The sequence below is a fragment of the Hyalella azteca genome, unplaced genomic scaffold (assembly GCF_000764305.2).
Source record: "Hyalella azteca isolate HAZT.00-mixed unplaced genomic scaffold, Hazt_2.0.2 contig16338, whole genome shotgun sequence".
Taxonomy (NCBI): domain Eukaryota; kingdom Metazoa; phylum Arthropoda; class Malacostraca; order Amphipoda; family Hyalellidae; genus Hyalella; species Hyalella azteca.
In genome coordinates this window covers 45,732-71,960 of record NW_025946162.1, presented here as the reverse complement: position 1 = coordinate 71,960, position 26,229 = coordinate 45,732, and the positions used below count along the sequence as shown (strand labels likewise).

The window sequence follows — 26,229 nt, the reverse complement described above, 5'->3', positions numbered from 1 at the left end:
AGATTAATTTTTGGAGTAGCAATGAATTAAGGAAGAAGTTTCGCTTTAAATTTTAAATTTCATTCTGCCCAAATTGGCGCTTTTAGTGAACGAAGAATTTAGAAATCTTTTCTTGCAATGCCGGTAATTACGGGCCTCATTTCGGCAGTAATTTGAGGCAGGAAATAATTGCGGAGCAAAGCTTCCCCGATGACCTCGACTTGCCTCGAGGGTATTGATGATAATGTTCTTGTTGATACCAACTCTTCTCTCTTTGATATCAACTCTGTGTGCTCAGGGCTACATTTGATATCAACTCTGTATACTCAGAGCTACATCTGATATCAACTCTGTGTGCTCAGGGCAACATTTGATATCAACTCTGCGCTCTCAGGGCAACATTTGATATCAACTCTGCGCTCTCAGGGCAACATTTGATATCAACTCTGCGCTCTCAGGGCAACATTTGATATCAACTCTGTGTGCTCAGGGCTACATTTGATATCAACTCTGTGTGCTCAGGGCTACATTTGATATCAACTCTGTGTGCTCAGGGCTACATTTGATATCAACTCTGTGTGCTCAGGGCTACATTTGATATCAACTCTGTGTGCTCAGAGCTACATTTGACACAAACTCTGTGTGCTTGGGATCTTCATTTGAAATTAACTCTGTACGCTCTAGGCTTCTTATATATACTCGTATTTATGTGAACCTATCAATACATCGTATTGCTTGAAGTCTATGGGATAATGGTCCTGTATCATTTGTGCTCATTAATATTTAAACTTTTTTAGTAAAAACTTTCAAAATTATTAAATAGTCATTATTATTTTTAATTTTTAAATAAGTATAATTTTAATATGTATAATAAGTATAATTTTTAATTTTTAAATCCATGACGGTCTCATTTCTCAGCCCCGCGCTACAGAATCGAGAACCTCGTTATTCATCCAATTAATTTCATCAACATAATGATAAGCTCACCACAAGCATCGCAGAATATAAACTTAATTTAAATTCCTAAGTGGATCCATTTTCTTAAAGCTGTCCTCCAAAATGCTGGTCTCATTCTGAGCTGTGACAGGAAAATTTAGTCAAATATGTTAAGAAGAGTTTCCACTAAGATTGTTATAATATATAATCATTATATACAAGTATATTATAATTAGGCACACTCAATATAACAAATAATTGTAAAAATTCACTGCCCTAATTAAAGCTCAAGTGTCAATTTCTCTGAAAAATAAATTAATTTTTCGGAGGACTGCTTTTATGCGAGAGATATTTTCAATCATGGCTTTTTAAGGAACTCGCATCAGGTATCGGGTTTAAGACGTTCAATCAACGCATTATTTGAAAAATGGGCTTAATTGACATAGAACAATTTTTACAGATATTTCGTAGACGCTGAGATTGAGATTATATAGGAACGACGCGAAAATATTTCACAGACTCTGGGGAATCTTCAGTTGAAATGAGCTCATAAATAATGCAAAATAAACCAGCTTCGGCAGCACCACACGACATTATTGGCTGAATTTCACCTATTTTAATTCTCTTGCTTCTCAAAAAATATTTTTACTTTAGTTGCCGAAATACTGATCAGAAAGCAGGAAGGGTCAAAGAAAAATGATGTTCCATTAGTAAATTGCGAGCTGCCTCGATCGATCATGCCCGACATAAGTTTTTCGTAGTCATTATATGGATTCAATTGGCAGGAAAATTTTTCTTTTATATTTAGTTTGTAACAATTTACCACAGTGATTTAAAAATTCAGATGACTTCATTGATAAAATAAGGAAAAAACCGTTGGAAATCTTCGAATATTTACAATGATTGAAGTTTTTCATCCATGTGAACATTAATAATCAGAAAGTAGACAGTCTTGCGACCACGGCGTTAAAATTTAGAAATTATCATTACTGTTAGGGTGATATTCTAATGATTTATAGAGGAAAAATATTTCAGGATTTATTTTCTTCCTGGCCTTAATGGTAGTGGCAACGGCACTACCACGTTAGTGAGGTAATAATGGCACTACCACTTTAGTGACGTAATTATGGCACTACCACTTTAGTGAGGTAATAATGACACTACCACTTTAGTGAGGTAATAATGGCACTACCACTTTGGTTAGGTAATAATGGCACTACCACGTTAGTGAGGTACTAATGGCACTACCACGTTAGTGAGGTAATAATGGCACTACCACTTCAGTGAGGTAATAATGACACTTCCACTTTAGTGAGGTAATAATGGCACTACCACTTTAGTGAGGTAATAATGGCACTATCACGTTAGTGAGGTAATAATGGCACTACCACGTTAGTGAGGTAATAATGACACTACCACTTTAGTGAGGTAATAATGACACTACCACTTTAGTGAGGTAATAATGGCACTACCACTTTAGTCAAGCAAAAAACAGATCGACGTTATCATGGTGGTAGCATGGCTTACTTGACCAGCCAGTAAATGATGTGACGCCAGCTTCGTTTGAACACCTAAACTACGTAAATTCCACGTTAACTTTAAAGGAAAAGTCTGGCAAAAAGTTGCGTCTTAGCGGTCAACGAAAACTTTTGCGCAGATTGAAGACGAACGCAGCTCGAGCTACGTTTATTGCGGGCGGTGATAACGACGCTCAAATACCTGGTATTTAATCGAAATAGGATGGGATAAATACTTTTCGTCATGTGGAATTTGAATGGTGACATTAATTTTCTAAATCTTAAGAAATGAAACATACATGCTTTCGTATTTCACCCTCCTGGCATTTTACTACGAGCTCCGAAATCCTACTGAACAATTGTAGTGTACTGAAATCCTACTGAAAAAATCCTCCGAAATCCTACTGAACATCCCTAGTGTGTAGTGATGCACTTCATTTGACTGCATTTGAAGCTTATTATGCAGCCTGTCCATCATTATCCGGTGCATTAATAATCTGTCTCACATTAACCTGTGCAGCATTAATTGAACATCATTAACATTTACTTTATTACCCTGTGCTTCAACCACCAGCGCATCATAAACCTGTATATCATTTACCTGTATACATCAGTAACAGTCGGTAAATTTATGTATGAATTTAGGTTAAGGTCTTAACTATAACGACCTTGACTTACGACGTTTAGGTACGAATAGCGTTGACGACGGTTAATCTAACCGAGCACAAAAGATTATCCTTAGTCTACGGGCGGTAACGCTCGTTACCAGGCCTTCAGGCACCAATAAATAAATCGATGGTATTTAAATCTGGGCACAATAGGTAAAAAAAAAAACATTTTTCCACGACATTTTCTAAGCATACAGTGGATAACCTGGACCATCATTGACATCTCTGACATTCCAACTTGATATCATCAGTCATTAATAAAGACATAATTCCATAACTAAACGTAAATTATTGCCTGGATCACGTACTATATTTCAACGCAAAATGAATGCAGAAATCTAAAAGTAAACTCGCAAAATAAGCCTAGTTTGACGAGGCCGATCTATTTTAAAATTAAGCGTATTTGCTGTAACCTCGTTTTGAGAGAAGAGAAAATCGAAGCTGGTATTTGTACCCGTAATTAATGTTGGCCGGCTCAAATGAACGTCTGGAGTTGAATGAAGAAGTTCATTCAACTGTCGAGTTGAATGAACTTCTTTTGAAATATCAAACCTTTTGCATAATATAATATTTATAATAATAATATTTTCCATTTATAAAACACTTAGCTAACGTAATATGCAGTTCTTCCTTCAATGTGAAGCTGGTTAACATTTTAGATGTAAATAATATTGTATGTATTATGTATTTCTTGATGATCTGGTCAAGTATATTCTTCATCAGAAATCAATTACAAATATTTTAATCGAGACTAAATCCGGACAACTAATATCCTGAGCTGCAAACTTTATTTTATATTCACTCGAGAATTTAATCGATTCCAGAAATTAAGTTTATGGATCCGAGTCAAACTTGTTTAGACCCAAATAAGTAAATAATTTCTGAAAAACGTGGATATTGAAGTAAGAAATCAGTTTTATTGGTTTTAGACAAATGGCGGGAAGAAAAGGCGATTTCTGCAATTTATATCTTGGCAGTATTGGTGAGCAATTAGTATGATGGTTATATCATCATATAATGTAATTACAATGTAATATTTAATAATTTATTTCTGTAAATAAGAAAATGATCCAGCTTTGAGGTTGTTTTAAGTTCTAGGAAAATTCAATTTAAGTTTGTAGTTTTACAAATTGCAAATGTGTCTGTTGGTCTCGAAACAGTTTTTTGCGCTTCAGATTTTGCTCATACACTTCTAGAAGAGAAAAAAATTACTGCACCCATTCTTTTCTGTAAGTATTTTTTAGGAAGAATCTGAAAGAACATATAATTCCCCATATTACACAAGAAGAAGTATGTTGCTTAGGATTCACTCAAGTTATTACGCTACTTGATCTTGATTTTTTATGCCTTTATTGCTGCAAAATTAATTATTTCAACGACAAGACGGAATGGCTAAGTTGTTAAGAGCATCAAGACTACGTCAGTGCGTAGCGGGTTTGACACTCAGCTACCTGTAAGATTCTTTTTGATATCTAGAACCGGCGCCGTACGTGTCAATAATGCACCAGTCTTTAGAGCTCACTCTACAGTATATTATTATATATTGTAATATGCTGTTTTATTGTCATATATTTGCAAGCTTCCAGAAATTTAGACTGTTGACTTTTTGATAATAGTTTGATGTAAAGACTGTACCGAACTATTAAAATTAATAATATAGCAATAATATTAAAAATTACTTAGATGCTGGCGAGTCCAAAGCCAAAACTCTAAAATACGAACGCAAAGAAGCCAGAAAATATTTTAATAATTTGCGTCAACTCCTGAAATATCGTCGTGCAAAATGACATATACGTTAGATATAAGCGCATCTGCTGCTTCTTTTCATGTCATCCTTCACCTACAAAGATGCAATCTTATCAATATTGTATTAATGTATAATTAATTTACATTAATAATAATTTATTTAAATCAATTAAATCAATATATTTTATAATTCAACAGAGTAAACAACACTTTTGTAAAACCGTAAAATAAAATTGAATGTTTACCGTAGAACAGTGAGAGAGAAGGTGAAAGGAACCAGAAAACAAGGAAAAGAAAGTTCCAGCAGAAACATTATACAAACTAAACTTAGAGTGCAATATTCCACATTGAAGTCACTAAATACATTCATGTTATGGAGCTCTTCACAAAAAATTTTTTACGAAGTCCACATCTTCAATCTGGAACGTTAACGATCAGCCAACAAATTCAATGGAGTTTCGAAGTAATCGTTCACGTAGTATTAACTTTTCTTAAGATATCGATCACAGCATTCGATGGCCGGCATCGCTGATACACAGATAAATAAATGGTCATATTGTGCAAATAGTGACACTTCCTGCACTGACACAATATTTTGCCAGACCTAACTGAGGCCTGGATGACTTGTATGAGAACAAAAAGTGCATCGCTATTCCGACCATCTCACTAAGTTCTTTGAGTGTAGACTCAACCAAATGTACTAGATACACATTTACGTAAGGCTTCTTGACGAGCGGAAGTCGGGCAATTATCGGAGTTGGTAATGAGTATACAAAGTTTTTAATGTGATCGATCTAATTAACAGCTGCATTAATGTGGTCGATCTAATTAACCACTGCATTAATGTGGTCGATATAATTAAGTGCTGTATTAATGTGGTCGATCTAATTAACCGCTGCATTTATTGGTCGATCTAATTAACCGCTGCATTAATGTGGTCGATCTAATTAACCGCTGCATTAATGTGGTCGATCTAATTAACCGCTGCATGTTTCCATTCAAAGCAAGAGAAAATTCTGACCAGAAGTTGTCAAAAGAACTCCGTTCTTCAGAGAAAAGTCTGCCATCATTGATATTCTCGCGCTCAAAACTCCACTTAATTACAGTTGGAAAGTTTCTTCCGTTCTAAGGCAATTTAGGAGCAAATCTGAGTGGATTTTTTTCATGTTAAAATTTTTTTACTTGTTGACTTGGATGGTATCACAAATTCTGGTTATTTTATTTGATTGTAATCGCATTTTGATGCGTGAACTTGAAAAAGATTCAGAGCATTTTCTGTATCATAGATCCAGAGTCAGAGCATTGTCTGTATCATCAATTAAATTTGTATTGTATCTTTTCAAAGAACTTGTTTCCTGTTAATGGTGATGGCTGAAGATCTCATACTTGAGGAATAAATAAATAAATAACGAAAATCCCGTGAGTTTCGTTCGATGAAATTTTTGTAATATAATTCCGGTTAATCTAAACGCGAAGCCTGCTTTCTGTTCAATTTGACATTACTTAATCTTAGTCATATATAGGCAAATAATACATTTCCTAATAATAAAAGTAATACTAATAATACTAATATAGAACTTGGCCATATATATGCTAGTAAGCCAAATGCAGCTTAATACCAGCATGCTCGCACTAATCCTATCGAAAATAATACTAAATATACTAAAATAATATTAAAAACATAACGACTAAATACATTTTTTTCCTATAACGTACTTCTATGACTTTGTCATCTATGTAACATTTTAAATCTAGTAAAATTTATCATATTTCATCTTACAGTAGCCTATGCTTAATGAACTGAAAATGTTTTCCTTTTCTGACCTAGGGACTTTTCACCCAGACTTTTTCCCCAGCGCACCGACATTTTCACGAACAAGAGAATTTATAATATTTCATCATAAATTTAATGAAGTTAAAATGTTTCCCTCCCCCCTGTTCAGGTCAGTTCCCCCTCGCCCACCACGCGTGTCAGGCGCAGGCTCTCCTCCTGAACCTTCTTCTATGACTTTGTCATCTATGTAACATTTTAAATCTAGTACTAAATCTAAACTGAAAATGTTTTCCGTTTCTGACATAGAGACTTTTTACATGGACTTTTTCCCCAGCGCACCGACGTTTTCCCGAACAAGACAATTTGTAATATTTTATAATAAGTTCAATGAAGTTAAAATGTTTCCCTCTCCCCCTGTTCAGGTCAGTTCCCCCTCGCCCACCACGCGTGTCAGGCGCAGGCTCTCCTCCTGAACCTCCTCTCCCTCACCCTCGTCTGGTGCTCCTGGCTGCTCGCTGCCGAGAGGTGCTCTATCGTCATCCTATTAAAGTTTATCATATTTTTCATTTGTTATTTATTTTCTATATATCAAATATTTCCATGCATCAATTTGAAAATTTGTAACATATATTTCCAAAATATCATACCTTGCCATACACAAAGTTTTTGTTTTCATGTTATTCCACACATACACATGTTTTTCATAATATATTTTTGTCACACTTTTGTATTTGAAGCTTGGAAAAAATGCTGTTGTAAGGTACAATGTTTCTCGAAATTCATTTTTCTAGTATTAAAATTTACACAGATTTTATTAACAAAGATATACTATGGTGCGTTTTCTTAACAATGTTACACGTGGGTGCTTATTCCTAACACATGATCAATTTAATATTTTGATAACGTAGACCAGAAACTTTGTTGTTTTTCCCATTTGATTGTGTTCCACTCAGATTCTTCATAGTAATGTCGGCCCACGAACACGCACTCACCTTCTCCTTACTGAACCTGCACGTCATCATGGCGGGCCTGCTGGTGCTGATGCTGGTGGAAGTGAGCGGTCCCATATATGGATGGGCGCGGTACACGCACCTACAGAGTGAGCTCTTCTCGCTAGAGGTCTCTCTTAGGACGTCTTTTAGTATGTATAGGATTATAGTGTTAATTATAATCGTCACACATTTGGAAGGTTTGTTTTAGAATTTTTTTTGTATGACATAATAGAGGAAACTGAAAAGTGCAAGGTAATCTCATTTTAGTTTTGGAGCAAATTGATGTAAGCGTTCTAAAAACAGTGATAGAAAAAAATTAGAATATAATTAAATTAATTTAAAATGTCCAACCTTCAATAAACACATAAAAAGAGTTGAATAATAATTTAGTTCTACAGCTTCTACTCTGGTCAACTAACATTTTTATATCCCTTCAGACCTGGGAGTGTGTTTCATTGACCCAGCTTCCCGCCACGTATTATCGTACGCCGGCATCCACGTGGTGGCCTACATCGGGCTGCCAGTGGTGTTGTCGGCAGTGTTCGTCACTAAAGTTGTCGTACACGCTGCACGCGGCAGCGTCAGGGTCGCTCTCATGTCGCATGTGAGGGCACGTGTAGTTAGCACGTTCATTATTAGAAGTTAAACTCGTCAATGATCGGGAACTTGTAAGTGTTAAGTAGCAGTCAAGTCTGGCAAGTTTACGTGGCGTGATGCTTAAATAATACATGCCATGTTAATCCAGTGAGGCCAGTTTACCTCATGAAAAAGGGCTAACGGCTAACCCGGCTCCTCACATCTGGTATAAATTCCAGAAACTTTGTGTTTGAAGCCTTATATTGTGCTGCTAGCCACGGGTCCCCTACTAGCTACTTGCTGCTCCATTTTGGGCGATCTCAACCACTAGGAAAGACCAAGCCACTCAAACTCTCATGCAGCATGTAAATCCCACAAAACTCCCGTTTTGAAATTTAAAGGTTCTTTGATCTCTTCTATTTCTTGAACTTCTCTGCTCTTTTCGAGTTCCCATCGTTGGAAATAATTTTTTTATCCGCTAATAATTCCTCAATAGGAAAGCTACCGCATACACGCGCCCGAATAGCACTTATATTTATGTCCATTTTGGAGTTTCAAACAAATACACGAAGTTTTATAAATATTGAAATATATAATAGATGAAACAAAACTTCAAATCTAAAAATTAAAGCACCAAAAATCGATCAAACCTCTTTCTTCAAACCAGACGATGTGATATTGTTTGACTTAGACATGTAAACATCATAGTTAAATGTATATCGCTTCAATTTGACGACAGTTTCAGTCATTCGAGTTTCATTTCGGAGTTGTCCAATAAATTCTAGGTTTTCATGTCAAGGAAAGTAGGTGTGGATTTGAGTGCACCTTTGGGTCTCCGGATAGTTGGATGGACGCCTGACTTTAAAATGCTTGTACACGGGCACAGTACTGGCGGAAAGTAAATCCGATAAATGCCAAATGTCTGATGCTTGGTGTCTATCCCGCAAGTCACGAGGCAAGTTTAAGGTGCCGCCGTGCCGGTATCCAGTCGTTACCGGCACGACGGTACCTTAAACTGGCCTCGGGATATCTGCCGAGGGGATAAACAAACTTGCCTAAACTTGCCTTGCGGGATAGACACAAAGCGGCAGACATTTGGCATTTGTCAGATCTACTTGCCGCCAGTACTGTCCCCGTGTACAGACACCTTTTAGCTCGGTCTCGATTGTTTCAAAACAGAAGCAAGCAAACGTTAAGGATTTTCGCATCTGAAAAAAAATTATATAAATGGCTACTAAGCAATACCTTATACCAGCCGCTTCCCTAAAAACTTAATATGCCTTGCATTTTAGGATATAATGCGCGTAATTTATTTCTTATTTGGATATATTATAAATAATAATTTGAACGGTCATCCGGCCACAGATGATGCACACGTCTGGCACTGTACTGTGGCTGTGCGCTGCCGTACTACTGAGCCAGGCTCTCCTCACGCCATACCACATGCTCCTCATGCTGGGCGCTACTTCTAGACAGATCCCGCTACATTTTTCTGTAAGCCTTCTAGGAGCACATATTGATAAAAGCTATTACTAATCCATCAGACCATGACCATTCATATGCTTCATCATGAAGCAGATGAATGAAGTTCATGATCAATCATTAAGCATGAAGTTCATAACTCATATCAATCATTAAGTATGAAGTTTCTAACTCATATCAATCATTTAACATGAAGTTCATAACTCATATCAATCATTTACGTGGAACCTGAATTCATTATATCTGTTATATTCGAAACAATCGCATCATTTATCAAGAGGACCCAGGCTCATACTAATCGAAAAACACCCCACAGGGGGGACTTCTGACGTGTGTCTGTGCTCGTCAGAAGTTCTATGGGATTTCGCGTTCCTAGGGGGATTGTTCCTGAGCGCCCCACCGCTGAGCTCGCGGTGCCTGACCGTTGGTCTCAGTTGTGGGGTTAAGTTATTATGTAGGCAGGATTCCTTACATTTCCCTTCTCTGTCTCTCTCGTGCGGGCGGCCGACGTCCCGTGTTCATTCAATTAGGTAGAATAACGTAAAAGAACTTTGATGATAACGGTTTTAACGTAGAAATTGAAATTTTTATTTATATTACTTTACCATCTCTGAAGAAGTTCAACTTTTAGCTCGTATCGCTTGTATTATAAAATGAAATTCTCACAAGTTATAAGTCTTGCAACTTCAGTAAAGCGTATCTGTACGAGGCATGGACACATAGCGAACTATGTTCGATGCGCCCATTGTAGAGAATGTCTATTGAATATTAGCAATACAATAGCTAACAGAGAATATTAGCAATACAATAGCTAACAGAGAATATTAACAATATAACAGATTCTGTGAGCACAAAGAACAATAAGATTTTACTTTGGTTTCGCTGCATGGGGCGCCCCATGGCGCAAAAAACGCGACCCGATCATTCAATGGCATTGTAACAGATCGCTTTATGACGCAAGAGCGGCGCGTTAAAAAAGCATCTAAAACACAATCAAAGTATTTACGTTGTTTGAAATTCAATAATTGCTATCTATTTAATCTTATGTTTTTCAACCTTTGAAATGGATGCTTAAAATTCGTAAATGATTGAATTAATGGAGTTGCGAGGCTTTGCTTTCCTTTGAAATTTATAAAAAAAAAACTAATAATCAGTAAGGGTATCGTTATTGACCTATAACATTGTTCGTGTCACCTCCTCCACAATGCGAAGTATAACACGTTAGTTATTTGCCAAAAATTTTCTTTAAATAAAAAGTCTGCGGAGATTATACGCTGTCCTATTCAGATGCATTGCATTGCAGATGCATTTCAATACAGCGATTGACGTGATCGTAACTGACTCCTAACAGCAAATACGAATTCTTTGTTTTTAGTTTAGTTTGCACAATATAACTAAGCATAGCACGACCCATGCGGTATGGGTTGCCAATAACCACATTATAGCTAATGTCACTCGATCGCTTGAATCGCGTATTCATGCACTGAATTTTCATAAGTAAAAAAAAAACTCGTACAAAAATTCAACATATCTTAGTAAAAGATATGTTGAAACTTTTAATTCTTCATAGAAGATTTCACATCTTTATCATAAAGAGATATATCTTTATAGAAGATATAACATCTTTATAGAATATATAATATCTCTACAGAAGATGTCGTAGTTGTTCTGTAATTTTCTCTGTTGTTAAATTGTCACATAATAAAAAAAATAAATTGTCACAAAATAATTAAATCACATAATAATTAACATCTCAGGTGACAGCGCACTGGATGCACGTGGTAGCCATGACGTGTGTGTACCCTGTCGTCCTCGTCATCTCCCTGGCAAGAGAAGTGAGAAGAATCTTACCCTACGTTATCATGTCTTATTATTGATACAAACCAGGGACCGATTTGCGAAAATATTATGTAAATTTACAGGGATTTTCACTTGTACCTGCTTCACTCTAGATGTTTAATTAATTATTTACAAATTATGGACACGATTTGCATTCTGTAGCGTTTGACTTGTGAGGCATGACGAACATGGTTGGGTTTTACTTCCCAATTGAGTGTATTTTTGAAAACATAGCTTAGCTTTCTGCATGGTTCTCTTTATAGAAACTCCATTACCCTGATACCCAATACCATTAGTTTCGGTTTTTGCATCAGCCACATCTGACGCCAATGAATAAAAATGTATTTCATTGGTACAAAGATATAGAATTTTGCCTGAAAATATATTTAAACCGCCCTACAGATGACGCAGCAAGTCTCGAACATGAGACGATATCTCCAGCTATACTTTATGGATCGCGAGTCCCTGGAGGAGGAACTGGAGCTGGCTGAACGCCATCATCATCGACAACGACTTTATGTAGGGAAAAGCCAAAGTAAAAGATGCAAAGAAACTAATTTGAGATCTGACGGGGACAAACGGAATGATATCACTATGGCCAGGATAAGTAGCGGGGCATATTCTCCTCCTAGCAACAGGGTCGTAGAGAGTGCCAACCGGTCACCGGGAAACTGTCTAGTGAGAAACAATCATTTTTCGACGATCGAAGAACGGAAAAGAAACCTAAGCTTTTCCCTGTCAAGTGAAAAAGCTGGACATTTTCCGGCTACCTCCATGCGACGTGGAGTTTTCAAGACGACAGCGACTATTGAACGTAATTTAAAAGAAACTAATTTCGTGAGCACGAGAGCAAACGTCGCTACTGATGGAAACAAAACCAGCCCAAGTTTTGGGAGTGATATCGAAGTGTTAAGAAATTAAAGGAACGATAATCCCCCGCTTTGCTCAAGACTACTTTAAATCCTGAAGAGGGATTCAATTTGTACTAGTATCTCAAGATAATACATTAAATATTTTTACAAGTTTGTGTGCTTGAAACCCGGCACCGTAAATATATAGGGACTTTTCGGGCTCGTACACCGGTCGGAGACCATGCTCTGTTCGGCATGGACTATCTCTGTTCGGCATGACTCCTTCCCTCAATAACGTAGCCTCAAACAATTCCGGACCATCACATTATCAGCCGCAAGCCGGTTGACAGATCGAATCCATTTAAATAAACCAATCAGCCCACAGGAAAACAGCCTGCTATAGTATGGCCCAGCATCGTCTACCAATGAGCAAAAAAATTCTGCGCCACCCGGACAGAGCGCGCCAGAGCCTTGCAGTGATGTCCGCCACCAACCTGTCCGTATTCATCCTTTGAGTGAACCCGCCACCAACCTGTCCGTATTCATCCTTTGCATCAAATCAGCCCACGCGCGGTCGAACGGCCACTCGTCGATGGACGATAGATTTTTGAACAGAACTATGCTGTCTGTAACCTAACTTCAAATACCGTGAGCTAAAAGTTACGTGATTTAACGATACCCTGGAAGTCATGTTCGATCCGTGGTCTGGTGGGGCACGGCAGGTTTCATGCAGTAAGGGAAATTAAATCGACCTCAAAGTTGTCTGCCGGTTTCGCACGAAATATATTGAATTTTATCAATCACCTTTACAGATACAGTATACAAAACCTTTATTACCTTATTCGAAACTTTCATCGCCTATGAGTGAAATTTCATAAATTTTTCAGTTTAGAGGAGAAAATTCTAGAGAAAACAATGATAAAATGATTCATTACCCTCTATTTTTTTGTTAGGTAAAAATGTGTGTTTTTCAGCGCTCAGTGTTCATCTAGAAACAATTAACTTCTGTCTTAAGATCTGACACGACTTGAAAGCCAGAAGGTTCGTCAATATCTAATATATTTTTCGATGAAATCATCAGAATTTTGCTTCACATTTGCACACGAAAACCAAGGAGATAGTGAATATTTACTATAAATGCAATAAATGAAATTTCATTTCTTACTATGAATGTGGTGCAATAATTTGCAGCAATATGCTTAAACTTCTGAATTTCTGAAGAATAATTTGGATATTTCCTAATGATCAGATATCAATCTATAAACATTGTTCAGTAAAAACCATTAAAATTCGGTTAATTCCGCACAGCATTACGTTTTACAGTAACGGATGTCAGCTAATAATTTCCGAAGTTGATAGTCAGCTCAGGTCGTTCCGAAATTTGCTCGAGTTTTCCTATAAATAACTTACAATATAACTTTTTTATATGGATCCAAATTTATAAACTTTTGCAGTTTTCTATAGACAGACATCGCAAAAAAAAAAACAATTATAATATAACAATGGTGCCTGTTTCCTTCAATTAAAACCATTTTGCCTTATAGTAAGAGATATCAATGCACATAGTCCTATCTGAATAACGAGCAAAAATTTATTTGGAATTCAGCAATTTATTGCATTGCATTTAATAATATTAAAGACAATTTTTACTGTGTTGGAGACCTTCACCAGCATCGTCAAGAGGTGCCCAGACGCCACAAGACTGGCGATAGCGGAGGCTCTCATCATCAAGCACGAGTCTCCAGCCATAAATTTACAAACTACCGGATTTGTCAGGACATTGGAACAGTTCTCGTAATTAAAGCTTTGATTTTTAATCGGTATCCATAATACCCTATGTTTGCACTAACGTCATTGCAAAATTTCATATTCAAGTGTTGCAAAACTCTTTTGTATTTGATAATGAATGTAGATGAATTCAAATCGTCGTAAATTATAATAAAATGTCCCTTGGACACCTGATATTTGAATTTTCAAGTCCTATCAAAAGCCTAATTCACTGAATATTGAAAATTATTCGAAAATTTCTCAATAAGAAATACTCTCTGGTCTTCAATGAAACCTGCATTATAAAGAACAACTCCTGCCGAACTACACCAATCTATGGTATACAGTCACTTATGTATAACTTATCAAATGTATAACCTAGTGCACTTCAACTTACAATCAAACTACAAACATTTAACAAGAGAAAATTTAGAATAAATACGATCGTCGGTTCAGTTCAGTAACTGTAAATGAATGGCGCACTACAATAGATTTTTTTGAGTTTGAATAATCCCTGTGCCGACGAAGACATACGTCGTGAGGTGGTTGGAGGTCTTAGCCGAAATGAAATATTTATTGCAGCAATTCACGTTGTATTATTGCTACCTCTAACCCCTCAGCATGCTAATAATTTTCGTTGGAAGGCAATATTCGATCATCCAAGTTACCGCTATCTTGTCCAAAAGAACAGTCTTTGGTCCTTTCATTAGTATTTCAGTGCCTTGGGGCGTCGGAACACCCCAGAGGCATTGAAATACTAATGAACGGATCAATTCCCCTCCCTACAGTATCACTTGAATCATCCAGTCATAATGCCAAACCTTTTCTTAATGCCGAATGAGGTTTTAGATTGAGGTTAAAATAATATGCGTCTAAAAATTAATTTTTAAAGACAACACTTCCAAAGAACACTTCCAGCACTTCCGTCTCCTGGTAAAATTGTCACGAAACTGAAGTTCTTATGGGCAAGATAGCGGTAACTTGGATACCACATTAAATATTGCCTTTTAACTAAAATTATTAGCATGAGGAGGGGAAAGCGGTAGCAATAATACACTGTGAATTGCGATAAATATTTCATTGATTTATCAATTAAAGGAGAAAACTATGAGGCTGAGTTAGCCTGACTGAGTAGCGTGAGTTCGGTGTACACGGGCTACTCTAAACTACGTCCTGACGCCTGCCACCTGCAAAGTCAAATGCGTTTACTCTCTGTAGACCCCTTGCAAGATGGACTAATATGATAGCTGATATGTCGTCTGCAATATGTATTGTGAGATTGGCCTGATCGATGTACGTTAGAAGTTGTCCCAGTAAATCTTTTCGTTTAAAGCGCCCAGGTGGCCCAGTGGTTAAAGCTCCGAGTACCAGATTGGAGCAGAGAGGCGCGGGTTCGATCCCAGCTCTGTGCCTTAGTTTCTGATCAGAATCGGCGAGGGAGCCGGGTGGTCAGGCACAACAGAATTAGAGCAGTGAGTTGTGAGTTCGAGACCGCAACAAGCTGTGAATGTTCTGTGATGTTGAGAATCGGCGACAGGCCAACGCTGAAACCGCTATATACCTATATTATATTATATTATTTTATATTGGCGCACAGACATTCTGTATGAATCACCCATATCACAGAAGCTAATGGAAGCAAACCTGCGAAAAAAAATTATTTTTAAGCTAACAATAATAAGTGGATGGAAAAGTGATGCGGATGAATGGGATATAATAGGATTTTTTTGATGCGTTCATGTTGATTGCAAATAAACATTTACTTAGTTACATTTACATTTTAACGAACCATTTAAAATCTGACTGTTACAGATGACATCGTTTGGTGCATATGAATTTCACGAGAGCCTTTGTACCCGGATCCTTAGTACGGGATGCCTATCGTTAATTAAATCAAAATAAAAGTAATAATTAAACATTAAAACCAATAATAATAATAATAATAACAAACAAAAAAAATAATAAATTAATGTTACGTATAAATGATTGATTAACATTTCGGCTCATCAGTTACGTCACCCTCTAGTGATTTTACTTCTATTTACACTTTCATTTTCTATTTTTGTGTTTTTTTCGAAAATCCATTTCATAAGTCTACTACTCACATTTTTCTGTGAGGGCTGGCGATCTTAATCGTTAAAGCTAAATTCAATCATGTATTTTATAAATAAAATAATTCATCTGTCGTTCATGTCATTTTTCCCTCTCTGATTATCCAAGTGTTTGTTCTTCCAAGTGAAAGTGAAGGTTGATGAAAGTTGTTTTTAGGACATTAGTTCTTTGGAGCTGATGTCGTCACAATTCATTTCGAGGTCACATTTGCTAATCGTCCTAATTATTTAACCAATTTTCTCATTTTTTTATTGTTTTCACCTGTGATAAAGTTTTTAAAGTATATGAACACAAATGAGAATCAAAATTTATACAATAAAGTTATATTTTCATACTTTTCAAAAATTATTCGTTGAAACTACTACTATGGAAATCTATTTTTCGGCAGTTCTTCGACATGACTTTTATAAAATCGAGAATTCAAACTTTCTTGCTAACTGTCGCGCCCTATATTTAACCGGCAAATTTTAACAAATTAAAAGGTAATTAAATGACTGGGCAGTTTTATTATTATTCGAAATTCACTTAATCCTTAAATCATCCTATGTAGGTAGAAGTTTTGCTCGTATCATCTGCTTCCACATCCAGTCTAATTATTATACCGGTAATTTTTGCTCTATTTTCTCGCCAATACTTGCGCTTTGATGTTAATGAGGTTATAACTGCATATATAAAAAGCAATGGAGTACATTTTTACAATCATTCCCATATTTGACAAAATTTCCTTCATAAGTGGACAGGCATCGATGTATTCATGCCAATACGTGCATTGATTTCCCTAACCCATGGTTGAACTATATTATACTGGTTCAACCATGCCCTCACCTCCCACCGCGCACAATTCCGCTCGAACTTCTATGCGACTCAAGACCTTCAAACGTTCAGCGGGTCTCCAGGAAATAAACGTCGAAAAACTTACTTGTATAACAAGACTTCGACGTACAACAAAAGCCCAAAGAAGATGACTCAGGCATTAGAACCATTTGTTAACCGTATCCTTTTTATTATTATTACACCACTTCTCAAGTTCTCATTAACATCACTTCTTTCTTGCTGTTTGTTTGTCTGTAGCTTAGAAGTTAGTGTGCTACAAATCTTATAGGTAGCTAGGCCTAATTGATATTTAACACACTTCTATTTCATTATTTGTCCAATCGATCTGAAATTTTGCAGTTTGTACACTTATGTAAAATTGGAGACAATGCATGAATCAATTTACAGAATAAATAATATGAAAAATTAAAAAAAAATGTTTCTATTTGTTTGAAAAATTTTTTTTAGTAGCTATGTATTTACAAATAGAATAAAAAATTCATTCATTGTACATGTGTCATGTGGACTGTGGTTAGTTAGAATAGAGACACTGGCCTATTTACTTGAGGTGTGCAGTCTTTGAAAATTATTTTTTCAATACATATTTTTTATTAATGTATTTTCTTTTCTTTAGTTTAGTCTTTAGCTTCTATCATTCATTAACCCTGTGAAGACTTGGACTTTGGAGTGTGGGGCATGGACTTTGGACGTTTGGTCTTTGGTGGCCTGCCAAAAGTTTAATAACCTACCCATCGCCCGGCCCGGCACCCGCACCCATAGTGACAAACCAGAGATTTTTAGAATCAGTTCATTTTTAATTTCTTCATTTACTCAAGACTTGAATCAATTTCTTATGTAAGATAATGCTGGTATCCATGATACTTTACTGGTCTACTTATAAGACTCAAAAATGAACTCAAGGGAGAGTCTAAAAAAACTCTCTGCTTTGCCACTATGCCCGCACCTGCTGGGCCGCCAATGCCCAATCCCAATGGCTGAACCGCTGAATGGCATTGGCAACTGGCATTTGGCAAGCATGCCAGGCAAACATGAAAAGCACATATTCAATTTCTGAAACCTCAAACCAGTAGGCCCATATGAAAATGAAAGCATGAAAAATTTAAAGATAGATTTACTGGTATATACTAGCCTAAATTCTTGCTATTGAAGGAGTACATATATATATATAATATAGGGCTTATATAATTTGCAGTTGAATAATTTATTAGGTAAGTGAAAATCTAACTTGATAAATTCAATTTCATCAAGTTACATAGATTATCTAGAAAGATATTGCTCTTCCATTTCTCAATAAATACATAAGGAGCATCAATTTCATTTTGGTAAAGTTATGGAATGATGCTATGGTATGTATCATAATGTATGTAATAAAATTAGGGTCAAATGATTGTTGATTACTGAATAGCATTTAGCATAAGCTTGAAATAGATAATGTAGCTTCAAACACCAACAGGGCCCAGGGGGCCGTGGTGGGAGCAATATCATCTTGGTTAACCTTGATAACTTTCAAGTTTCAAATCATATTAAAGTCAAAGTTTCTTTCTTTATATTTGTAATTTAATTTTTCATAGCATAAATTTGTTGACATTGTGAAGTTGTGAACTAGTCAAGTTATATGACAAATTCATGAACCAATTTGCTTCTGCAATGAACAAATTTATGCTTTGAGTTAATCTTATAATTGGATGAACTCTTCTGTACTGGTCTCAGAACTACAGTATTGATTTCTGTACATTTCCATGTTCACTTGCATCCTGCCATAGTATTCATTCATGTTTCTCTTGAAAATTGTATGTTTTCCTTAATGAAGTATTATCAGGTGTTGTATCTGTCATCACATCAGATGGCAGAAACATTGTGGTATGTACTCTCCTTTATTAATTCTCTAGCTTCAAAAAAATTAGGCATGATCCTGCTAGCATAATATTTTATATAACTGATGCTCTCCATATAACTTGTGCATGACTCCATTATGCTATATATTGCATGAAATGATGCTAAAGTTGAGCATTTGGATGTGTGTATGAATGAAATTTGTGTTTCACTGCCTTTTCATCATTGATCTATGAATCATTTAAAATTGCTCTTATGAATTGTATTTGTGAAGTTCTTCCTTGAATTTTTCCAGGGCACTATGAAAGGCTTTGACCAGAGCATCAACGTCATCCTGGATGAGTGCCATGAGCGTGTATACAGCACCAACAGAGGCGTGGAACAGGTCATACTTGGTCTCTATATCATCCGAGGGGACAATGTGTAAGTTTCATCCATGTTATTTGTGTTGGGAATAGTTATTACTGTTGATTTGGGTGTTTGCTAAGAGAACTTTATATTGTAGCTCCAATATGTGCTACTATAGTGCAATGCATTATGGCTTCTGTTAGTGCATATTTTTGTGTTGTTACATTATTTTTCCAGTATGGGCTATTATTGAATTTATTCTTCACCTGATTGAATGTTATTATATTTTAGAATGATAGTTTTGATGTGAAGAGCACTGGTTGGAGAGCTGGATGGAGAGTCTATGATTGTTTTGCTGTACAGAGCAATGGTTGGAGAGCTGGTCGAGGAATTGATGATTGATTTGGATGTGCAAAGCAATGGTTGGAGAGCTGGACGAGGAATTGATGATTGTTTTGGGTGTGCAAAGCAATGGATGTGGAGCTGGACGAGTAGTTGATGATTGATTTGGATGTGCAAAGCAATGGTTGGAGAGTTGGATGAGGAATTGATGATTGTTTTGGATGTGCAAAGCAATGGTTGGAGAACTGGACAAGGAGTTGATTGTTTTAATGTGCAAAGCAATGGTTGGAGAGCTGGACAATGAGTTGATGATTATTTGATGTGCAGAGCAATGGTTGGAGAGCTGGACGAGGAGTTGCTGACTGTTTTGATGTGCAGAGCGCTGGTTTTAGAGCTGGACAAAGAGTTGATGACTGTTTTGATATGCAGAGCGCTGGTTTTAGAGCTGGATGAGGAGTTGATGACTGTTTTGATGTACAGAGCACTGGTTTTAGAGCTGGACATGGAGTTGATGACTTGATTTGCAGAGCGCTGGTTTTAGAGCTGGATGAGGAGTTGATGATTGTTTTCATGTGCAGAGCGCTGGTTTTAGAGCTGGATGTGGAGTTGTTGATTTTTGTTTTGATGTGCAGAGCGCTGGTTGGAGAGCTAGACGAAGAACTGGAAGCAAGACTGGATCTGTCAAGCATCAAAGCTGAACCTCTGAACGAATGCAAGACGTGATGCTCAACAGAGCATTCCATTAGATTTGCTGTGTATATTTGTTGTACTTGTAAGGACTCGTCCACTTTTACAGAACCACATATTTATGGTACTTGTGGGGACACCTTTAGTTCATCCCAGGACAAGGAAACCAGAATTTTTGTCTGATTCTTAGCCTACCGCCTTATCTTAAAGAGCTCTTATTTTACTTATTTGCTGGATTTTGCACACGATTTAAATTCGGAAATTGGTAGAAAATTTGGTGTATTTTGTACATAATTCAAACGACCTCCATCAATTTTGTGCATTTTTTGAGCTTGACATTTATTGTCAATATTTCCAGCTCTCTTAGGAACCAAACCTGAGTAAAAGCCCGTCTGCGTGTGCTGTCTTTGACAGGCATGTATAATTACGATGCCGATGAAGTTCAATTATTTTACCCTGTATGATTTTAATTCGAATAATGTATAGTTCTGTATACCCATGATTCGCATCATCCATTGAGCCGAAACTCAGCTTTATACATACAAGCTTTTTTGCCATTAGGAACACGTTTGACGGTATGCTCTCAATTGTGTCTTTCTAAGACTGTGAGAAAGACTGTCTTTCGACTATGTCAATCTTTCCCAGTTTGTGGTCGTTTTTTTTTCGACACTAATTTAAGAGTAACTAGTTATTAAAATATTTTTAAGAAACGTTTAGTCATGTAGCATAAATGAGACCAAACATATACACGCGAATTTTTTTTACCTTGGTAACCTATTTATAGTTCAGGGGAGAGTTCCATTTTCATAAGATCCTAGCGAATTTGTTGCGTGTACGCCGGTCAAGCTCACGAGTAATTAGGTATGAGACTCAGCGTTTAACTGCCGATTATCTTCCCCGAGGTAAACTCGGAGCTTGGTAATGAGCACAAATGCAATGATTGATTACATACACAGAAGTTTATTGTTTAATCCCCTTCCCCAAGTTAAATCACCCATACTCAGTGATCTGCTACTTGGCTCACACTTCATAACTACAGCCTACATAATGTTGCATTTTTTTCACGCGGTCGGTCTAATGAATCGCTTGCAACTGGAGCTGAGTTGGCTAGCTAGCCCCGCGAATTTAGTTCAAACAATGAAACTAGTAATGCCGTTAAAGCCGCACGGGCTAGCCGATGTAACTGTAGTTAATCAGCCATTCATTTCGTACGATTTTGGTTCATACGCAATTTGTAAAAATTAATTGAAATATTAATCGAGATCGAAATATGAGCGATAGCATTCTAACGGCTCATAGGTGATAAATTTTCAAAAGGGTACAACGCAACTATTTTAGGTGACGATTTGAGTAGCAAACTGCTGTCTTTCAACAGCGTGAAAAGGAATGAAAATACTATAAGGTATCCAACAATGCTAGTTTTCAATTCTTTCTCAACGACCATTTGTTCGTAATAGTTACCCCTCGAAAAAAGAAAATTGTGTGTTGAGGCCGAGCTTAGTCTCCAAGGTCACTGAGCTCGGGCTGCACGAGCAGGATTGTGGCTTCAGTGAGTACACATGTAATTCTGTGCCAAATTATCGATGCAATGAAGATAATAAAACATTCTTGACATAAAAATGGCCTTGTATAACTGTGTTATTTGTTTTTTTAACTATGAGTTCTGAGATTGGATGTGCAATGGGAAAAACTTATGTCGTCGATTCGAATCTTTATTTTGAGAATTGAGTGCCTGACCTAACTTAGCCTTCCAGTGTAGTAGTCGTGTCGCTGCTGGTGAAGACTGTTTAATCAACCATGACTTCATCATTGTTATGCATTAAAATTTTTACTAAAATATTATTTATTTCCACGGATATATTTATAGACCCAGTGGGGCTGATTTGATCTAGTCCGACCGAAAATTTTTCATGGAAACAAATGGTAACGATCAGCCTGTCTGCAATCGATAGAAGTATACGGAATTTACGTCGAATTTTTTACTTACAATTTTGTTGTTTTGCCACCACAATGTGACGTCGAGAATCCAACGCAGCGTCGACCTGTAGAGTGATTTTCATATTTATCACGAAGTTTTATTTATAGCTTGCTCGAATAAGTTTTCGCTTGCAGTAACAATTCATCTTAGGTTTTCGTGACGATGTCAGAACGCTATCGTCCCGGTCGCCTTGTGTGGGCAAAGCTCAAGGGTCATCGTCACTGGCCAGGTTCGTCTCTCATTGTGAGATATTAATCATTCTGCTAATTAGGTATTATTATCTTGTATCTTCTTACGTATTAGCTCGTTTTAACGCCAATTAAGATGCAATCCCTATAGATAGATGTTCGACGAGAAATGTTACCTTCGCAAACTATAAAGCATGTAAATTATTTTTTACATTTATTGGGCGTATAGCTTGCATTCAACATCTGCGCTCGCAGTTTTGTCAATCGAAACAGAAGCCGACAAAACGATATTGTCAGACACTGGCGGACAATCGTCGATAAACATGCTACTAGCAAATATTTATACGGAAATGATTTATTTGTAATTTCTCTCTATGAATTGAAAGAAGTAACTGTAATTATATAACTATAACTTGTTTCCTTTGTGATAATTCTAAATGCCTTTCATAAATCAAAGTGTTTAGTAGCTGATTTTCTTGCCCTGTTCAGCCGTCGAGGTTGTGATAGCAGATGCCTCCGCTGCCGGCTGCCGTCCCAGTGACACGTGGGTGCTCTGGTTTGGGGATTTACTCGTATCGAAGGTTGGTAAAAGTAACGAAATTAATCAAATTATTACAAACCTTTACTAACTCACATAAATTGTAATCAAATTTCTAAGAGAAATCGTATTTGTTTCATGCATTTTCTCTATCTGAATTTCAATATGTATTTTTGTGCCAACGGTTAAAAAGATGCAATTTACTGTCAAAAGGTAAACACTCCCTCGTGTTGTTATGGCATGCAAGTATTTAAAAAATTGTTCTAATCTTCAAACCATTAAGTACATGACGCATTTCTCTCTCGGTCCTGTAACCATACACTTGCCTTATATTTCCTAGTTATACTGGCTGTTGACTGTTGTCCTGTGATCAGGTGACCCGGCAGCTGCTGCAGGATTTCGTCGAGAGTTTCGACGACCACTACAGCAGCGACGCGCCTGGCTTGTTTCTCAGAGCCGTGACGCAAGCGATTCGGGTGCGTGGCTCATAGTAGTGAATGGATTTTTAAGCATAATCTGAATGTTCAATAGCGAAGACATTGAAAAACCAAATTCACATAATCTTCATAGGAAGCGTTTCGTTGTTTTTCGTTTGTTTGGAGAACCAAATGCAGGTATCTTAATTATTCATCAATTACATTGTTAGTGAGGAATAATAATATTTGTCATATTATTCGACTGATAATATTCCTATGATATGTCGACATAGTTTTTAATCCCTCAAGCCTCCTCCCCCCGCAGGAGTGGTGCCACAGGACCGGCCTGAGCGCCTCCCTGCCACCCCAGCACTCCCAGGGCGTGGTGTTCTTCAGACGTCGTCGCTTCAGCGTCTCTGCAGTAGATGGTGGACCTATTATTCTTTCTATTAGCATAGCTATTATTGATATTGCTACTATTACTATTATATTTATTATTGTTATCATTACCTACCATTAGTATTATTTTCGCTATTATAATTTTCCGTCTTGTATTAGTTCTAAAATTCATACGGAAACAGCGTCAGGAAAGAAGCAAAGAAATTTAACTGCATTGATATTCATGCCGGACTTTCTTGTTATCTAAATAATCTTATTTATTGTATTTATTTGCAGTACATCTTAGTTTGTAATTAATTGAATTTTTCTCATATATGTTCACCGAAGCTCAATAATTGATTTTGGTTACATTCACGATTGATGTATCGTTTGAGGTATAAAAAATTAATTCGAAACTAAAATTCTATTTTAAATAAACTAATTGTTTAAAAATAACAAATTTTTATCGATTCAAATTTTTAATTTAAGTTATTATTTATACTGACACCAATTTCTTCCATGCCAATCGTTGATTTTCTGATTTTAGCTATTAATTCCATACCAATTGTTAATTTTAGCTATTGATTAAACTAAACCTAATATCTTTCTCTGCATCTGCAACAGATGAACGCCCTTGTCCGGCGTCCGCCTTCCTGACGCAGGTCATGGCCAGGATGGCGGCACAGTTGCGCCCCGCAGGCAAACCTGGGGGGAACAAAAACTCCTACGACGATCGTAAGTTTTACCTCAGTTCAACTCAAACTTATTCATAAAACTACACAACTTAACATGTCACAGTAAGATTGCCACGCAAATATTGTCATCATTGATGTATTTAGCTTAGTGTAATTCTCAACTTAATTCACCCTTGAATATTATTTTATACCCCAGTTCTTCATTTAGCCCTCATAGGGTGATACATGACCAACCCCCCCACGTTTTCGTCGATGAGAAAATGCGCTCTCTGTCACTCACTGCAGTGAATACTGAGTTATATTTTTTAAGCATTGCTTTACGTTGAAGGTAATTTCACTTCTGCCATTGGCCGATCGAAGTCACGGTTGAAGTAATGCTTTAAATACGTGAACCTAGTATTAGTTCAACTATGGGTCGAAGTAAAGCTTGTACTAGTTCTACCATGGGTCGACGTAAAGCTTTTACTAGTTCTAACATTACCTGGTCGTGCAAAACGTTCCCTAAAATAAACCTGTTACCAATAGGTCCCACGAGGTTTATACAAAATTCCCTTCTCAAGACACGCGAGGTTTCTTTTCTTCTTAAAACGCACATTAGACTAGCTAAGTGTTTTAAAAACGTAGGTTTTCTATCTTCTTAGAATCTGTGGTTTGGTCAAGATAGCCAGGTTCTTTTTTTTCTTTATATTTAACATTAAAGGAACTTGACCGAAGTGGACCTAACTTTTTCTAAGTCTAATGTCCGAATTCTGGTATATTCCCATTAATTTTATACAAGAAATATGCCACGTCACTTTCACTACGGGTCGAAGTAAAGTAAAGTAACCTCATCATATTTAATTCAGCATCGGCCCCCGGCGGCGCCCTGGGCAGAGACAAGCAAGGCAATAGGACGGCCACGAGCCGACGCTTACGAACACGTCGGGTGAGAAGGCTCCGCGGAGCATCGAAGGAGACTGGTGAGGACCATATTATATACGTAACTAAACATTAGGTCCATAAGCGTAGCTAATTATTATCACGTTACAATAGTGTTAGCAAATTTTATTTAGTAATTTAATCGTTATTCACCATTAATCAGTTACATGAGTGTTACTTTTTTTATTTACGGTGATTTCTTCTTATCGCCTACCTTGCGCACAGGCATCCTAGCCACATGTTTACACAGAATTATCGCTGCTACAAGATCATACCATTCTGTTCTATAACTATTTTATGAAGAATAGGAGCAGTGTTTTGGGTTTGTTATGTTTTACAATTTCACGTCATTACAGATGAGTGCAGCGAAGATGAATCCAATGATGAGTGGATGAATTGCTTTAAGTTGCTAGGGTCTCACAAGACCGTGCGTGATGGTGTGCCACTCAAGTGTCTCCAGCGCGACTACAGCAAACATTACGTAGAATCATCTACTACTACAAAATTTGTGACGTCGCAACCCACTTGTGTTAGTCCGACATTACTAAACTACTTTGAGATTAACCTCATGTAGAACAAATTCTACAAAAACTTATTATGAAACATTTTTTTTCGCAAAATTGAGATGGAAAGAACATCAACTTCCATATAAAAACTAATTTTTTCACTTATACCGGTACCTACTCTTGATTTTAGATTGCAATAACTTGCCATGAAGATCGTTTTAAGGCACATAACAAGTATTTTGTACAAATATATAAAACACTCCAGAAGAATAAAGTATTATTCCGTTCAATTTTTATTTATTTTGCCGGCGAGGCAATACTTCCTACTG

General features: G+C 36.8%; 2 protein-coding genes across 2 annotated transcripts; both read left to right on the top strand.

Moving 5' to 3' along the window:
* Window positions 1-7,058: 7,058 nt before the first annotated feature.
* Window positions 7,059-14,094, top strand: LOC108673255. Its single transcript, XM_018161056.2, has 6 exons — window positions 7,059-7,145; window positions 7,574-7,719; window positions 8,050-8,216; window positions 9,554-9,682; window positions 11,428-11,505; window positions 11,912-14,094. Exons 2-6 carry the CDS (start codon window positions 7,587-7,589, stop codon window positions 12,428-12,430), a joined length of 1,026 nt encoding a protein of 341 aa, XP_018016545.2. The 5' UTR covers window positions 7,059-7,145; window positions 7,574-7,586; the 3' UTR covers window positions 12,431-14,094.
* A 2,981-nt stretch (window positions 14,095-17,075) lies between these two features.
* Window positions 17,076-21,030, top strand: LOC108673257 (U6 snRNA-associated Sm-like protein LSm8). Its single transcript, XM_018161058.2, has 4 exons — window positions 17,076-17,231; window positions 18,893-18,933; window positions 19,202-19,329; window positions 20,229-21,030. Exons 1-4 carry the CDS (start codon window positions 17,201-17,203, stop codon window positions 20,317-20,319), a joined length of 291 nt encoding a protein of 96 aa, XP_018016547.1. The 5' UTR covers window positions 17,076-17,200; the 3' UTR covers window positions 20,320-21,030.
* Window positions 21,031-26,229: the final 5,199 nt, after the last annotated feature.

What these genes read in the sequence shown, in the direction of transcription:
- LOC108673257 (XM_018161058.2), top strand. Translation starts at nt 17,201, where the DNA reads ATGACTCAGGCATTAGAACCATTTGTTAACC. An exon ending in CAGATGGCAGAAACATTGTG is followed by an intron (nt 18,934 to 19,201) that starts GTATGTACTCTC and finishes GAATTTTTCCAG; the next exon opens with GGCACTATGAAAGGCTTTGA. An exon ending in ATCATCCGAGGGGACAATGT is followed by an intron (nt 19,330 to 20,228) that starts GTAAGTTTCATC and finishes TTTGATGTGCAG; the next exon opens with AGCGCTGGTTGGAGAGCTAG.
- LOC108673255 (XM_018161056.2), top strand. Translation starts at nt 7,587, where the DNA reads ATGTCGGCCCACGAACACGCACTCACCTTCTCCTTACTGAACCTGCAC. An exon ending in GGGTCGCTCTCATGTCGCAT is followed by an intron (nt 8,217 to 9,553) that starts GTGAGGGCACGT and finishes ATCCGGCCACAG; the next exon opens with ATGATGCACACGTCTGGCAC. An exon ending in AGATCCCGCTACATTTTTCT is followed by an intron (nt 9,683 to 11,427) that starts GTAAGCCTTCTA and finishes TTAACATCTCAG; the next exon opens with GTGACAGCGCACTGGATGCA.